This window comes from Palaemon carinicauda, chromosome 21 (assembly GCF_036898095.1).
Source record: "Palaemon carinicauda isolate YSFRI2023 chromosome 21, ASM3689809v2, whole genome shotgun sequence".
Lineage (NCBI taxonomy): Eukaryota > Metazoa > Arthropoda > Malacostraca > Decapoda > Palaemonidae > Palaemon > Palaemon carinicauda.
Window position 1 is genome coordinate 2,965,905 of NC_090745.1, and position 17,944 is coordinate 2,983,848.

General features: G+C 36.3%; 1 protein-coding gene and 1 long non-coding RNA gene across 5 annotated transcripts in view; one reads left to right on the forward strand and one right to left on the reverse strand.

Annotated features, from left to right (window-relative positions):
* Nucleotides 1–17,944, forward strand: part of LOC137615161 (uncharacterized) — a 179,809-nt gene that overhangs the window by 66,741 nt on the left and 95,124 nt on the right. The window lies entirely within an intron of this gene.
* The window catches only part of LOC137615157 (phospholipid-transporting ATPase ABCA3-like), a 503,547-nt gene that overhangs the window by 17,462 nt on the left and 468,141 nt on the right, over nt 1–17,944 (reverse strand). For all 4 annotated transcript variants that reach the window (XM_068344795.1, XM_068344792.1, XM_068344793.1 and 1 more), the window contains 8 exons: nt 12,473–12,700; nt 11,000–11,111; nt 10,734–10,855; nt 8,367–8,529; nt 7,277–7,498; nt 6,641–6,853; nt 5,752–5,869; nt 5,201–5,402 (listed from right to left, as the gene is read on the reverse strand). In XM_068344795.1, coding sequence (XP_068200896.1) covers nt 5,201–5,402; nt 5,752–5,869; nt 6,641–6,853; nt 7,277–7,498; nt 8,367–8,529; nt 10,734–10,855; nt 11,000–11,111; nt 12,473–12,700 — 1,380 coding nt within the window. The remainder of the gene's footprint in view (nt 1–5,200; nt 5,403–5,751; nt 5,870–6,640; nt 6,854–7,276; nt 7,499–8,366; nt 8,530–10,733; nt 10,856–10,999; nt 11,112–12,472; nt 12,701–17,944) is intronic.

Below are 17,944 nucleotides of genomic sequence, written 5' to 3' on the forward strand. Positions count from 1 at the left end.
AGAGCGAGAGTCTGATATGACACAAGAGAAGTTCTCGGCTTGGGAGTTCCTGCCTCTGCCCAGATAGACTTCTCAAACCTCATAGACTTCTCAAACCTCATAGACTCTCCCTGGCGCCTGGCCATGAGACGCTCCAAGATTTTACAGGTCGACTTCAGAGCTATTTACGAGCCTTTGAAGTTTTGCTGTACAATTATGTCATGCATAAACAAGGCTTTCAGGGATGGCTCCAATGATCTGACAGCCACGTTCTCTGCAGGAACAAGTCCCTCAGGGATGGCTCCAATGATCTGGCAGCCATGTTCACTGCAGGAGTACGTAAGAGGCAAGTGCGCTCAATGTGTTCATTGTCAAGACAAACTTCACGATGAAGTCTACCAGGCTGTCTTGACAGCATTTATGGAAGGCGACTGGATGGTCTCTCTCGACCTTCAGGAGGCATACTTCCACATTCCTATACACCCGGATTCCCAACCGTTTCTGAGGTTTGTTTACAGGAATGTGGGGTACCAGTTTCGAGCCCTGTGCTTTGGCCTCAGTCCTGCGCCTCTCGTGTTTACGAGGCTCATGAGGAATGTGGCAAAATCCCTCCATCTATCGGGGATCCGAGCCTCCCTGTACTTGGACGACTGGCTTCTCAGAGCATCGTCCAGTCTTCGCTGTCTGCAGGATCTACATTGGACGTTGAGTCTGGCCAGGGAGTTGGGACTTTTGGTCAACCTAAAAGTCCCAACTGATCCCATCCCAGATTATTCTATATTTGGGGATGGAGATTCGCAGTCAAGCCCTGCTCGAAGTCCAACTAATGCTGAAAAGAAAACGTTTATTCAGTCAGGAGTTGGAACAGTCTCGTAGGGACTCTCTCATCCCTGGAGCAGTTTGTCTCACTAGGGAGACTACACCTTCTGCCTCTCCGGTTCCATCTAGCCTCTCACTGGAACTAGGACAAGACATTAGAGACGGTATCATTCCCAGTCTCCGAACCAGTAAAGGCATGCCTGAAATGGTGGGACAGCAATATCAGTCTGAGAGAGGGACTATCCCTAGAAGTCAAGAACCCAAACCACGTGTTGTCCTCAGACGCGTCGGATTTGGGTTGGGGTGCGACCCTGGACGGTCGGGAATGCTCGGGTCTGTGGACCTCAAGTCAGAAGAGCATGCACATCAACGGCAAGGAGCTATTAGCAGTCCACTTGGCCTTGATGATATTAGAAAGCTTCTTTGAAACTAAGTGGTAGAGGTCAACTCAGACAACACCACAACTTTGGCGTACATCTCCAAGCAAGGAGGCACACACTCCTTCACGCTGCTCGAGATCGCAAGGGACCTTCTCTTATGGTCAAGAATTCGAGGCATCTCCCTGTTGACGAGATTCATCCAGGGGGACTTGAACGTCTTGGCAGACTGTCTCAGTCGGAGGGGTCAGGTGATACCCACGGAATGGACCCTCCACAAGGACGTGGGCAAGAGTCTTTGGGCTACTTGGGGTCAACCCACCATAGACCTCTTTGCCTCCTCGTTGACCAAAAGGTTACCAATCTATTGCTCTCCAGTCCTAGATACAGAAGCAATCTACATAGACGCGTTTCTACTGGATTGGTCTTTTATGGACTTATATGCATTCCCACCATTCAAGATAGTCAACAAGGTACTGCAGAAGTTCGCCTCTCACGAAGGGACAAGGTTGACGTTGGTTGCTACCCTCTGGCCCGAGAGAGAGTGGTTCACCGAGGTACTTCAATGGCTGGTAGACTTTCCAAGAAGACTTCCTCTAAGGGTAGATCTGTTACGTCAGCCCCACGTAAAGAATGTCCATCAAAGCCTCCCCGCTCTTCGTCTGACTTCCTTCAGACTATCGAAAGACTCTCAAGAGCTAGAGGCTTTTCGAAGGAGGCAGCCAGTGCGATTGCAAGAGCTAGGAGAGCTTCTACCATTAGAGTATACCAGTCGAAGTGGGAAGTCTTTCGAGACTGGTGCAAGTCAGCATCTGTGTCCTCGTCCAGTACCTCTGTAGCCCAAATCGCAGATTTTCTTTTACATCTGAGAAAGGTTCGCTCCCTTTCAGCTCCCACGATTAAGGGCTACAGGAGCATGTTGGCTTTGGTCTTTCGACATAGAGGCTTAGATCTTTCCAACAATAAAGATCTCCAAGATCTCCTTAAGTCTTTCGAGACCTCTAAGGAACGTCGTTTGGCAACTCCTGGATGGAACTTAGACGTGGTCCTAAGGTTCCTCATGTCAGACAGGTTTGAGCCATTACATTCAGCCTCCCTGAAGGATCTCACCCTCAAGACACTTTTCCTAGTGTGCTTGGCTTCGGCTAAAAGGGTCAGTGAACTTCATGCCTTCAGTAAGAACATCGGCTTTTCTACAGAAAAAAGCCACTTGTTCACTTCAACTTGGTTTCCTGGCCAAAAATGAACTGCCTTCTCGTCCTTGGCCTAAATCTTTTGATATTCCTTGCTTATCAGAGATCGTAGGCAACGAACTGGAAAGAGTATTATGTCCTGTTAGAGCTCTTAAGTTCGATTTAGCTCGTACTAAGTCATTACGAGGTAAATCTGAGGCATTATGGTGCTCAATTAAGAAACCTTCATTGCCTATGTCAAAGAATGCTTTGTCATATTTTATCAGATTTTTTTAATACGAGAAGCTCATTCTCACTTGAATGAGAAAGACCGATGTTTGCTTAAGGTTAAGACGCACGAAGTTAGAGATATAGCAACCTCCGTGGCCTTCAAGCAAAATAAATCTCTGCAAAGTATTATGGATGCGACTTTTTGGAGAAGCAAGTCAGTGTTCGCGTCATTTTACTTAAAAGATGTCCAGACTCTTTACGAGGACTGCTACACACTGGGTCCATTCGTTGCAGCGAGTGCAGTAGTGGGTGAGGGTTCTACCACTACATTACCCTAATTCCAATATCCTTTTTAATCTGTCTCTTGAAATGTTTTTAATATTGTTTTTTTGGGTTGTACGGAAGGCTAAGAAGCCTTTCGCCTCCTGATTGATTTGGCGGGTGGTCAAAGTCATTTCTTGAGAGCGCCCAGATTAAGGGTTTGATGAGGTCCTGTTGTATGGGTTGCAGCCCTTAATACTTCAGCTCCTGGGAGTCTTTCAGCATCCTAAGAGGATCGCTGGGCTTCGTGAGGAAGACAGACTTATAAGGCAGAGTAATCGTCTAAGTCAACTTCCTTACCAGGTACCTATATATTTTGGTTTTGTTATATTGATAACTGTCAAAAACTCTTAGCTTATACGCTGTAAACTTAATTAACTCTGGTCTCTACCCACCGCCTTGGGTGTGAATCAGCTATTATATATTCACCGGCTAAGTTAAATATTTAAAAATGATATTTTAATTATAAAATAAATTTTTGAATATACTTACCCGGTGAATATATAAATTAAATGACCCTCCCTTCCTCCCCAATAGAGACGCAGCGGGACGAGAAGAATTGAAGGGTTTGTTTACATGCAAGAGTGGTATCTGGCCGATAGTGGCGCTGGTGGGCACACCCGCAACCTTCATAGCGATCGCTCGCGAGTTTTTGAGTGTGTTTTCTGTCGAGCCGCTGAGTAGCAGCTATTATATATTCACCGGGTAAGTATATTCAAAAATTTATTTTATAATTAAAATATCATTTTTATTAATTTGTGATATTAGGGTGTTAGAAGTAAAGTGCAAGTTAATGTATCAATTATTTGTATTTCTATTGCGTATTCATTTTTATTAATTTCTGATAATAGGTTGCTATGATTTGTACAGTATTTACCATTACAAAACCTTTCAAAATGACTGTCCCTGTATATGTGTATTTATGGATATGTGTCACACATCAAATGCATTTCCTTTATTTCTTTTGGGAAAAATTGTTTTAGGATACAAACATTTTAGGTTTCTAGCTCACTCCCAGAACAAATTAAACTCGTAAACAGAGTTACGACTAATTCTCATATGCTGGAAAGTCTGATAAGTTAAATTGCATTGCACTTGTATCTTACAATAATTGATTGGTACATTATTTTTAACACTGCATGATAAAAAGGTTATGTAATTTGAGAATTTTTGATAAATGTAGAGGATATTGATTTGTTTTGGTGGAGTGAATTTTTATATATTCCTCTTAAATTTAGTGTTTATAAATCCTGAGCCATCGAACTCTTTGTGACAGATAGTGACTGATGACCTATATGTTCCTTGTGACATATTTATTGAATATATCTCTAATTTCATTATTATATTAAAAAAAAATATGTCCAGGAAGGCAATGCATAATGTATTCCTGATAATGACTTTTATGCCCCTGCCAAGTATTAGATTTCCCTTCGTGTATTTGTTTTCCATGATTTACGTACAATACTCTCTTGATTTGCGTACAATACTCTTTTCCATCTTCTAAGAGATGGGTTGTATTGCTTCTTGTAGAGTTCTAAATACGGGCATTAAGCTGCCTGACCCTTTTGCGGTTTTGTATAGAGTTTAAAGGCTTTAAAGGCTGCTCATGAATGGCAGAGGCAAGGGACAGTGACATTGCCTATCAAGCAGGACAATCCCCTAGAGACTGAACATACATACATATGATCAGCACCCAAGCGCCCTCTCCACCCAAGCTAGGAACAAGGAGGGCCAGGCAATGGTTGCTGATGACTCAGCAGATAGACCTATAGGCACCTTCAAAACCCCCCATCCTTAGCTCAATAGGATAGTGAGGTTGCAGCAACCGAAGGAACTAACGAGTTTGAGCAGGACTCGAATCTCAGTATGGCAATCACCAGGCAAGGACACTACCATCAGGCCACCACAACATAAGTGTCTAGCAAATATTATCTTGCCCAGATATGGGCAGCCTGCAAGAGACATGTTAATTTAAGGATTTCCAGGAGCCTGATATGGACCCCTAAAGGCAGAGGACCACTCACCTCCTTTAACAGTTCTTATAGATTTTATAATTTCTCTTTCTTATATGCCTCTCTCATTGATCTTTGCTGTATAAAAAAATGTTGGTGTTTTCATTGATTTACAGTATACGTTCATGATTCTCTCCCATAGTTACGTGTTCAACAAATGCCGACGCACATTCCAAACAGCTAAACATCTGTATTATGAAATCAAATAGCTATTTATATTAATTTATTCATTGTTTCATATGAAAATAAATTGCAATGGAGATTATATATAAAGATTTAAAATACACACCTTTTTTAGATCTGATTTTATACTATATCCATTTACATATGCATCCCCTAAAGACACTTGTAGATCTCCGGTTAACATTTTGAATGTCGTTGTCTTTCCTGCTCCATTGATACCTAGGAGACCAAAACATTCTCCAAGTGGAACACCAAGGTTCAGGTGATCCACGGCCATAAAGTTTCCTGAGTAGGTTTTACACAAGTGCCTAGGAACAGAAGACATTAAGTTGTTTTTCCAGGAGACATTATCTTTCTAAGGAAGAAAGTTTGTAAAATTGTTAAAATTCTAAGTTGAAAAGTCTAACTTTCAGCAAAAGAAATGTATGTTATTCAATTAATAGGAGAACTAATATATGTAGTATAATGTTTGGCAATATAGAAACAATCTCCCTTGACACAAAGTCAAATAAATTATACGTTGAAAAGTCTATCAAAAGAAATATGTTATTAAAATAATATTAGAAATTATATACAGTATAGTATAATGTGTAGCAATGTGAAAACAATTCCCTATAGCAAAAAGTCAAATAAATTTAAGAATACACATTAACTTACTGAAGAATGAGCTTATCAGTAATACATAATTGCTCAACGGTTGAATTCTGAATACGTAAGCGCTCGGCTTTAACATCTTCATCTTCAGGTGTTAGTTTATCTGCACTACCCTCAATATCTAAAAAGAACAAAGAAAGTTTTAATACTTTTTATTATAAAAAAATAAAATAATTTAAGTTGTAATAATCAAAGCATTACTGTATAAAGAAGACCTTGTAAGAATCATAGTTTTGATGAATGGGATCATGAAACTTATTCGTGCTTGGGTTTGAAAAGAGCTAGCTATCCTTATAAGGAGAAAGTTTTTAAAACCAGATTTTCACATAGCCATTAAAGGTTTGAAACATAAGTGTTTTGCAGCCACTGAATGGCAGCCCAGAAGCGCCCACAATGTTAGCCATGAGAGTCTTTCTATAGGCTACCCAGTATCTTTTTGTTATGGAACTAAGTAACCTGGTAATAATGAGTTATACTATTTTGTGTTCCTCATTACATATCTTCAGAATGTATTTCTTCACCTGAATAACTTTTTTTTTTGTTTTTTCTTTAACAAAATGCTTTAAAAGTATATTCAGTGCTAATTCAAGAGGCAAAGAAATTTGATAAAGCACAGGATAATAATTGTTTAGATAGATGTTTCTTTGACAAAGACAGTGATGAAAGGAAACACTGGTATATAAATGTTAACTTTATCAAGGTACATTTTACTTTGCTAATTAATAGCAGTATAAGTATAAACTATGGAAATTAAACTGTTAACATAAGTATATTTCAAATCATGGAAAAAATATGAAAAAATTAAATAGAACATTGAAAAAATGGCCTTGGTTATCTATAATATTAATAATACCGTACATGTAAATTAAAAATTGTTTTAAATAGTACATACCTACAACCTTTCCAACAGTAGCTTTATGCCAAAGACGAGTCAAAGAATACTGTATTTCCTGGAAAACCTTCATTTCAATTAATGCAATAATAATGTAGCCCACAATTCCTTCAAGTGCCATAAACACAAGCATACGACCTATTCCCAGCGATTCCCATGCCACAAAGTTTTCATTCCAGTTAACACAGCCATAATTACCACAATTCTCAGCAGCTGAAAAAAGAATGTTGCGTATATTTAGAATAGAATATAGGGGTACAGCATTGCAAGTTCAATCAACTAATTAGGTTTCACATCACGGAAAATTTAATAAACCTTTTTTCCTCATAGATCTTAATTATTCATAAAACAGTAGATTGTAATTATCATATCCATTAGATGCATCAGTGTATTTTATTAGGTTTTACGTCATAGAAAAATTAATAAGTTAAATCACTGGATCAACTCTAATACACTGTGTGCAGTTTAAAGGGCTAAGCTATGAAATTTAATGCTTTTTCTTTACTCATACCACAAGAAGACAATTGCATATCTGCACTGCCTAGCTCTTCAAGCAGGCTGACTTATGATTCCAAGTACATGCCATCCAGCATTTAAAAAATTATAATAAAAGCCCAAGAAAGAAGCATAACTTACTTTTACAGCATGGATTGGGAAAGGCCTTCAGACCACACAAGAGGCTAAATATTTCCCTCTTGCAAATGCCCGTGAAACGCCAGTTACTATACAGGTCTGTGAAAGCTGCTGCCAAGGCATAGGAGGGAAAGAGAAGGAATACCCAATCCAAATATTCAGCGACATCTCGAAGTTCTAGGTCCGGTATACGCAGAATGTTTACCGTGATGAGAGTGGCCATGCCTGTACGGAAAACTCAAGTAAATTAGATGCTGTGCAAGGGAACATTTTCAAGATTTACCTTTATTTCTTACATTTCAGTTAAATGAAGATTTAGATATTATCAAGAGCAAAGCTTTAAATGGAAACCTTTGCATAATGCCCAGTTCATGCTGTCTTAAAATGTAACTGTGCACTTCATCAAGAAAATTATTTTTGATAATCATCTAAGACTTTCAACTTAGAATCCAGTTAAATATTTCTACTTAATCAAAGCCATTACTTTATATTTCAATCAATTGGATAAATTAAAGGGAAAATAATGAAAATGTTAAGTTAATTAGCTTTCATCCCTTCAAAACATCCATTACAAAAAGCATTAATACTTGTCACTGTTATACCTGAAGGAATAGATTAATTTGAGGTGTTAATCTCAGTTGGTGACAGTTTAAGGATACAAACTGGAAATGAAAAGATACAACACCATTCAATGTGGGAATTTCTTTACATACAAAATAGCAAATATTTGGAATAGACTTCCAGCAGATGTAGTAAACAGTATCACAGTAAACGAGTTCTAGAGTAAGTTAGTCAAGATCATAAGAACTCTCTAAATAACTTAAAGTAAGTTGCTCTACTAAAGAGCAAGTGGAGTTTCTGCGGATGGACTAAAAAGTCTTTGAAACATCCAAAATCCTTGTAACACACACACACACACTCTCTCTCTCTCTCTCTCTCTCTCTCTCTCTCTCTCTCTCTCTCTCTCTCTCTCTCTCTCTCTTTTGCTACTATTATTTAATATGTCACCACAATGATAGTAACTAGTTAGTTCTGGAAAGTTAAACTTAGCCATCGCATCATCATGTGATGAAATTTTACTCCAATCTCTTACCTGTTATGATGTTGATGATAATCATTTTTGTAAAACTCGATGCAGGTATGTTGAACAAGAAGGAACACAAATACATGAGGGGAAGCGTTACCCATGCGTAAAAGATGAACACTATCATTATCTTTCCTAGCTGATCTCCATTCAAACCATCAAGATTAAAGGCCTGAAAGAACAGGAATGCTTGTTAGAACAGATATTTGATTTTTAAATGTAATATTTGTGTTTCAGATAATTTTATCATTAATTTAGTCATTTCAAGACTAAAATATAAGATACCAATGAGCAATATACAGTAGTAAACAGTATTTGAAATAATGTGGCTATTATTATTATTATTATTATTATTATTATTATTATTATTATTATTACTTGCTAAGCTACAACCCTAGTTGGAAAAGTAAGATGCTATAAGCCCAGGGGCTCCAACAGGGGAAATAGCCCAGTGAGGAAAGGAAACAAGGAAAAATAAAATATTTTAAGAACAGTAACAACATTAGTGTGCCCAAGGACCCTCAAGCAAGGGAACTCTAACCTAAAGGGTGTTAAGTTCTAATTAGCATAACGTAGAACAAATCACTACTGTATAAAGATGTAATAAAGACTAAATACTTGATGTTATCCCTTGATTTCATTTACAAATACTGTACTGTAGGAAGAAGCAAAGATTTCACTTATACAGAGAGCTGAAATAATGAGAGGTCTGTGATGAAAAAGTTAAACTTTCTCGTTCATTTCATGATTCTTTCATTTGAATGATAGAGGGAATGCACTGTATTTACTTATGACCATTGTTTTTTATGTTAGTTTTTACTAAGAATAGTTTTATAATCAAGAAAATTACAATGCAGATATGTTTCTTATTTATTTTGATGTTGTTGCTCTTCTTAAAATTTTTATTTTTCCTTGTTTCCTTTCCTCATTGGGCTATTTTTCCTGTTGGAGCCCCTAAGCTTATAGCATCCTGCTTTTCCTACTATGGTTGTAGCTTAGCAAGTAATAATAATAACAATAATACAGTGAAGAAAAAAATGAAGTACGATACATACTTGAATGAATATTATAAATAATATCAGAAATTATACTGACATAAACAAAAATATTTAAACCATACCTTTAGGTATTTTGAAAAAAACATGCTGTAGAACTATATTGCAAAAATTAAAGTATGTTTAATGTGAAAATAGTATGAATTTTGTTTTGAATTATCCGTTTCAAATGCCAGCTTTGTCACCAAACATAACTGTGCAGTTTATGTAGAGTACTACTCTACACTAAATGGTGTTGTGTATGCTATATTGAATAAAGGGATTATGACGAAGGAAAAATCTATTTCTGGGCGAGGGACCTGTGTCACCCAGTGAAATGCTCCTTAAAGCACAATTTCTAAGGTATAAATACTGCTAAATATACCAGAGAAAAAGTTGCATGGAATGCCAGGAATATACCCAGCTCGCTCACCCTTATAGGGTGTCGGTATAAAAACTGGGGCGTGTGAAACCACTACCAGAGGTCCCTTACCAATTAATCTTCTCCTTCGTCAACATCCCCCGTTACTATGAGGTGTCGTTCTCTACAGCTACTGCCCCCTCCCCACTACCACTACCACTACCTATCCTTCTCACAACATTCCTTCTATATAAAATGTTGTAATGATGAAATGAAGGAAGATATGCAACAGTACAGTACAATATGTATTTATGTCTGAAGATGAACACACTACATACAAAGCTACAGAAAACTGCACAGTACTGTATTAGTACAGTATCTATATGCTGTAGGCTACAGTACACATTGTAACTATATCAGTGAATAGTGAGTTTCCAGCATCAGAACTCTAAAATCGTCATAAAACATTTGTGAGAATAAAGTGCATAAGAATATACATGTATCTGTAAATTCTATTTGAATTATACTGTAGTGCAAACTTAAGAGAATATTTGTTTTTTTTTAACTGTTCCTTTTCAATACAGTATGTGGAATTAAATTTTAGATACTGTAAATTAAATATATATAGTACAGTACTATTATACATACTCTACAGATATAGTATACAGCACTATAAATCATACTGAAATACTTAAAAACATTAAATTAATACCTCAGGATAAGAAAATTTCTTTACACCAAAAACTCATCATACGAAATGACATACGAATATTTTTTCGCCCCATATTACGAAAATATACTCAAGATACGAAACAAAAGTTGCGCTGTCAGGTTAAGTATATTGAATCATTCAAATGTATTTGGTTGTATTTCATTATACGAATTCCTGTTATGGAAGCCACACCGGAATAAATTAATTTTGTATCCTGAGGTATTACTGTATGCTTTACACAGGAGATAAATACAGTTCTTCATACTCACAAAAAGACAAAGAAGGCACAAACAGCATGGAATCATGAAGATTATGTAGTCCCAGATAGCAGAAGCTGCCCAGTACGTAACAAAGTTGACTCCAGATACAAACTGGAGGTGCTTTGCTTTAGCTAAAAAGAAAGAAAAAAATTTGTCATTAAATGTAAAAGAAATTTAATTATTTCTAAAAGGCTTTAGATATATGGCACATTTTGCTGTATATAATGCAATAGAAAACTAGCTTTGTGATATTTTTCAAACAGTTCTGTACTTACTGCTGCGCTCCTGGACCAAGAAGATGACAAAGGAAGCTGCTAAAAATGACATGCCAAATGCCAAGTTAAAACCAATTTGAAATCCAATATTCTGCCGCATATCTTGGGTTAGCTGCGGAAAGGATTGGCAAGAATTAAAAACAAGGAGTTCCACATAATGCAGCAAATGCACAATGAATTTTTCAAATGACTCCTTCCTTTAGGGATTAGGAAAAGTAATGAAATGTGCAGGAAAGGTAATTAAAATCTTAACCCTTTTACCCCCAGGCTATTTGGAACTTTCCAACCCTTAACCCCCAGGTGTTTTTTTTTTCCAAGCACATTTTGCAATATATATTTTTTAAATTGCTCTAACAGCCCTAATTTTTTTCATAGAGAGGTCAGGTTGGTCTCATTCTTTTGGAAAATGCCTGAAGTTTCTCATAAAGTTATCAAAAATATGCAAAAAAATGTAAATAGCAGTTTTTTGCAAGGACGTACCAGTACTGTACGTCCATGGGGGTAAAGGGATGAGTTTTGTGAAACGTACCAGTACGTACCATTGGGGGTAAAAGGGTTAAGGTATTTGTTATGTGTAAATTGAACCACGTACTGTACTTAGAAAACTCGCAACAATATGCACGAACGACTCATCATCAGTAGTATATCAAACCCATTTTAATAGTGTCACTTGTCTCAATTCATCACATGATTTATAACTTTTTTAATATTTAGGACTTTTTGTTCCAGTACATACTAAAGATTCCCCAATAAAGGTTCTCTGCAACTTCTAGATCAGTGCCTTGCTTCTATCCTTTTCACTTTTCATATGTTCCATTAGGACTCTACTTGCTTATCTGCTCAATATTATTAACTTTATCTTAACCTGATTTTTGCTTTTCACTAAAAAGGAAATTCTTCAAGCAGATCCCAAGAAAGTCTGGAGTTGTAGAATTTATTTGCACATTTAAAAATTCTAATTCAATTATAAGGATATTAATTTCTTTCAATTTAGTACTGTATTTCTATAGCTTATGTTGTGATATGGCCTGAAGGGACAAAATTAAAGCTTACAATACAAATCTTATTAAGAATTTAACGTTTCGATCTTAGACAAGTTTTTTTTTCATATATACCCTATCTGCCTTTACATAAACTAATAAATGAAATTGTTATTGTACTTTCAAGTTTTGAATAATACTGTACATTGTATTATGTTAAAATTTGTCACAATAGAAATCATCACTTTAACATATTACATCTAACTAGAGGACTATTGTCGGATTTTTAACTCCAAACATGATGAACAAGCCCTGTATGTCCTTTAAATCCAAAGTATAAATACAGTATTAGATATTTCAAACAATATTAAAATGTGGATGCATGAATGCCAAGGAAACATGCAGCAAATATACCAGTATAGTTAAAGTTACAGAACAACCAATCTGTACAAATGAAATTCATCGACAGTGCTGTAAATAATACATAACTCACTTTATCATAATCAGTTCTGGGCAGTGGATGGTTTGATGTTGTGATCTGCACCTTTGGATTTCCAGTAATTGCTCGCGCCAAAGCATTAGTCATAGTTGTCAGTGCGTAAGGTGGATTATGGAAAGGCTGATCGTTGAAGAAAACCGTTGCAGTTCCCCCAAGATCGTCTCCAACAAGCTGAATTCCAACCATCCAGTGAAGGTTGAATGTTGGTAGATCTTTTTCAGCCTGAATAAAGTTAGGGAAAAAATTGGTTAGAAAATTAAAAGTAATTTTAAGAAAAATGCAATTTTTATTTCATCAATGTAAATTCATTAATTTTCTGATGCCTTTATATTAATAATACATTGCATAATATAACTGTAATTTTATAATGGGTAAATAACAACTCCATCGGGAATAATGAATCTGAAAATAATAAATCAAAACAAATACATCCAATTATTTCTCCACGGGAATCATCAGTACATTAAGTTAAAAGTACAGAAGTAATTTTACCAAGATTGGTCATACGAAATTAACCCATGAATTTTTAATGCGCGCACCTCATGAGACAGTTCCCAGGTGCAGTGAGTGTGACCCTATTTAAACATTACAACACATTTTTTTCCGATCATAAGGTTTTTAAAAGACAGGCATTTTTGTTTTGGTCAGAAAAGTTTGTCTGACATTTTATCGGATTCTGAGAGTTTTCCTGCTTCTAAGATTTTAACGTTCTCAAGAAAAATAGGTTTTATAGATACAGTGGAACCTCTACACACGAACGTATCTACATCCGAATTTTCCAACATCCGAAGTAAAATTCGAGCAAATTTTTGACTCTACACCTGAATTTTATTTCGACACACGAAGTAAACATTACGCCATTGAGCGTCGAGTGCTCAGTTAGTCAGTTCTCTATTCTTGTGTGTATCGTGTGGTTGTCCTCTGTTTGGTCTGTTATTAACAGTGCTTATTTTCTTCCTTTTCTCACATTTCCTTTTTGATTTTACCTATAATCATGGTGCCTAAGAAGCTAAGTTTCAGCACAGGAAGAAGGCAATTCTTTCATTAGAATTGAAGCAAGAAATTATAGAAAAACATGAGAGCAGTGTGCATGTAAGTGATACTGTATGGCTAAACAATATGGCCGGAATAGGCCTATGATCTCGAGGATCATCAAGCTGAAGGCAGCCATTAAAGCAAATAACCATTGAAGGGGATCACCATTATTACAAGACATCTTAGCAATACCCTGGAAGAGATAGAACGCCTTTTGTTGATAGGGATAAAGGACAAAGAGATTGTTGGCAACGATCATTTGTGAGAAGGGCCAGCGTGATGAACAGAACGAAAGAAAAAAGTGAAGCAAAGAAAACCATGATATCATTAACAAGCTCTTTTAAATAAGACTTCTCTCTTTTTCTGTTTCTCTCTAAACATAGCATTAACATGTTCTTTGAATAAAATATCTCTCTCTCTCTCTCTCTCTCTCTCTCTCTCTCTCTCTCTCTCTCTCTCTCTCTCTCTCTCTTGTTCTTCTTCGCTGTTATAGTGTTAGATACGTCTATTATTTTTTTTCCGAGAGAGAGAGAGAGAGAGAGAGAGATTAAACAAAAATGTGTTTAGAGTACATATGATTTTTAACAGCGTCAACAAGTTGAAAAACAATTAAATGTAACTAAGAAAGTAATAACAGCTAATCTGAATTCCTTTATTAACTAAAACAAATATTGATACAAACACACTCGTGTGCATATGCACAAACACACACACAGGTGCAAGAATTACTACTCAGTAAGAGAGACGGTCGGGGGGGGGGGAGGTAGAGATGGAGACTGCGATAACATACCGTAACTTGTCACTGAAAGTGATGAAAATAAAAAATCAAAAGAAAAAATGTAAAAAATATGAAATATAGAAATAAAAAAAATAAATAAGCTAAGTTAGATTAAATTTTCCGCAGTGTAAGTTACTGTATGTTATCGCAGTCACCATCTCTACCTCCTCACCGATCGTGTCTCCTCGTGCGTGTGTGTGTGTTTGCGCATACGCACACGAGTGTGTTTGTATCAATATTTGTTTTAGTTAATAAAGGAATTCAGATTCGCTGATATTGTTTTTTTAGTTACATTTAACTGTCTTTCAACTCGTTAACGCTGTTAAAAATCATATGTACACAACACATTTTTGTTTAATCTCTAATTTTTGTTTAATCTCTCTCTCTCTCAGAAAAAATTAATAGACGTCTCTAACACTAACAGTGAAGAAGAACAAAAGAGAGAGAGAGAGAGAGAGAGAGAGAGAGAGAGAGAGAGAGAGAGAGAGTATTTATTTAACGAACATGTTAACACCATGTTTACCTTCTCGCCGATCGTCCTCTCCTCCTGGCGTAGCAAATCCTACACCTGCGTTGGCCTGTCTCTAAGGTAAAGTGGCAATAAAACACATTTTTTATTTATTATTTCTTTATAATTATCTTTTTTACATGCTTCTTTCATATTATGCAGTTATGTTATTGTTATGTGTAATTATGTGTAGCCATTTATTAAGGATTTATTATGGGTTTTTAGGCTGAGGAACGAATTAAATGAATTACCATGTATTCTTGTGGGAAAATTCGTTTCTACATCCGAACATTTTCTGCATCCGAAGTTGGTTGTGGAACGAATTAAATTCGTATGTAGAGGTACCACTGTATGTTTAAATTTCTATTTGTCACATTGTGTCACTATTTTTTTTATTATCATTATTATTATTATTACTGTATTATTATTTTTATTATTATTATTATGATTATAATTATTATTACTAGCTAAGCTACATCCCTAGTTGGAAAAGCAAGATGCTATAAGCGCAAGGGCTCCATTAGGGAAAAATAGCCCAGTGAGAAAAGGAAATAAGGATATGAATAAACGATCTGAGAAATCCCATATATTTACTGTTATTATTGTTGTATTTCTTACCCAGTATTCAATATATACTGTATATTATGTTTTATCACTCCAGAATTTATTACAGTCAGCCCTCTAAGAGTTGACCTTGTCTCATTGCTGGTAAATCTCCTCATTTTGATAATAATAATCCTTGGGACTTATGATCTGACTATCATCATAGTGAAGGTACATGTAAATACATAATTGAAGATTCATTAAAATAACTCCATAAGGTTTGGTACTGTATAAGATCTTCTACAATTTTTAAATTAATATGGATTGAAAATATATTAGGGAGTTAACATCCTTAGTGAAAAAAAAACTTTAGTAACCTCTGTAATGGACATATAAGCAACAGATCTCTTTGGGGTTCAAAGGTTTTAAAAAGGCTATGTAGTCTTTCATCCCACTGTACGTCTATACTTTTTTCTGATCCCCTCCGCATGCTGACATCCATAGAAATTAGTAAGTGTACTTAAAGAGGACAACTTTGGCATTATCATAATTAGTTTGTATTAAAAACAAGGCTGCACGTCCCTGTCATGGAGGAGAAGGAGAAATGGCCATTTATCTGATTTCTGGATGTGAACCTGAGGTGGGGCTAAGTTATCCTCCCTTCTGATAATACTAAAGGCCATTTCTTTTTTTGCCTTTCTCATGGATTAGTCTAAAGACTTGGGTTACAAAGAGGGCATTTGTTTCAAGTTACAGGTGTTGTAAGGGTTTTATGAAAGAAGTTCATGTATATTTTTAATAGACCCGAGAAAATCTATTTTGGCTATTGGGGAAGCTTCAAAGATGTTTCCAGAAATCCTGGAGCTACAGATTCATGATGATAATTATCATGCTAAATAAGTTCTGGACAGAGACAATACAAAACTCTCCTTGAAGATTATGTCCAGCAAGTCTTTCATTATTCTAGAATAAAAAGTTACATCTGATTTCAAGGATGCCAAGCACCTTATCACCCTTCTGTCCAATGCCGAAAGAGATTCGAGGCTGATGGCCCTAGCCAAATACAACTTGAAGATTCCCTTCGCATTGAAGATTCACCAAGGAGCAACTACAGTAAAGATGGCCATAAGATCCTATTTAAATGCTCGGATGAATATAGCTATGAACCATAGCTGCAGTACTTGATTGGTTATATCTCACTATGTCTCACCACTATAGCAGTACTCTTGACAGAATAACACCCATGAATTCCTCTATATAGATAATGCTCAGTTATCTGGAGACTGGAGCCATGGTGCTTAGTGTTGTTTAGCCTACTACATCCAATGTCTTTTAGATGTTACATTCAATGGACGAAAGTTACACAGTTTAAAGTTATCAAGAGTTTCTTCTTGCAGAAAACGTATAACACACAATGATATATAAATGAATAACAACTATTAGTAAAGAGAATAGCATCAACAAAAGTATACCCTAATTAAGATAATGAATATTAGTATAGTATTTGCTAACTAGTTAAAACTACAATGATATATCTGAATACACTGCTGAGGCCTAAACATTGATCCTACAAATAGGTAAATAAAGATTCATATTTGCTTGATGGAGTTAAAAGTGAGGTGTACTTCATTGCTGTTATGAACAGATAAGAAATTCAAATAAATGTAAATGTCATCTCAATAAGAAATATCTTAAGGCTTGAGATAGCAGCAGAAGAGACTCTTTAGTTGTGCTAAGCAGCTCTTCTTGGAGAAGGATGCTCCAAAATCAAACCATTGTTTTCTAGCCTTGGGTAGTGCCATAGCCTCTGTACCATGGACTTTCACTGTCTTGGGTTAGAGATCTCTTGCATGAGGGTACACTCATGCACACTATTATATGCTGTTTCTCTTCCTCTTGTTATTTTCAAGTTTTTATAGTTTATATATGAAAAATGTGGAAGTAAAGCGCAAGGTACATGAGGCAAAGAGGGCAGCTGACCTGAGGTGGGGTCAGGGATTGGGTCATTCACATGAAGAGAATAAGAAGAAGTTTTGGAAAGAAGTGAAGAGAGTATGGAAGGCTGGCTCAAGAATTGAAGAGACAGTGAAAGATGGAAATGGAAGGTTGTTAAAAGGAGAGGAGGCAAGGAAAAGATGGGCGGAATATTTTGAAAGTTTACTGAATGTTGAGGATAATAGGGAGGCAGATATAATTGCTGTTGCAGGTGTTGAGGTGCCAGTGATGGGAGATGAGAATGAGAGAGAGATTACAATAGATGAAGTGAGGAGAGCACTAGATGAATCGAGAGTAGGAAAAGCATCTGGTATGGATGGTGTGAGAGCTGAGATGTTGAAGGAAGGGGGTGTGACTGTACTTGAATGGTTGGTGAGATTGTTTAATATGTGTTTTGTGTTGTCAATGGTACCAGTAGATTGGGTTTGTGCATGTATTGTAACACTATATAAGGGTAAGGGAAATGTGCATGAGTGTTGTAATTCAAGAGGTATTAGTTTGTTAAGCGTACAGTAGTTGGAAAAGTGTATGGTAGAGTAATGATTAATAGGATCAAGGATAAAACAGAGAATGCAATCTTAGAAATACAGGGTGGTTTTAGAAGAGG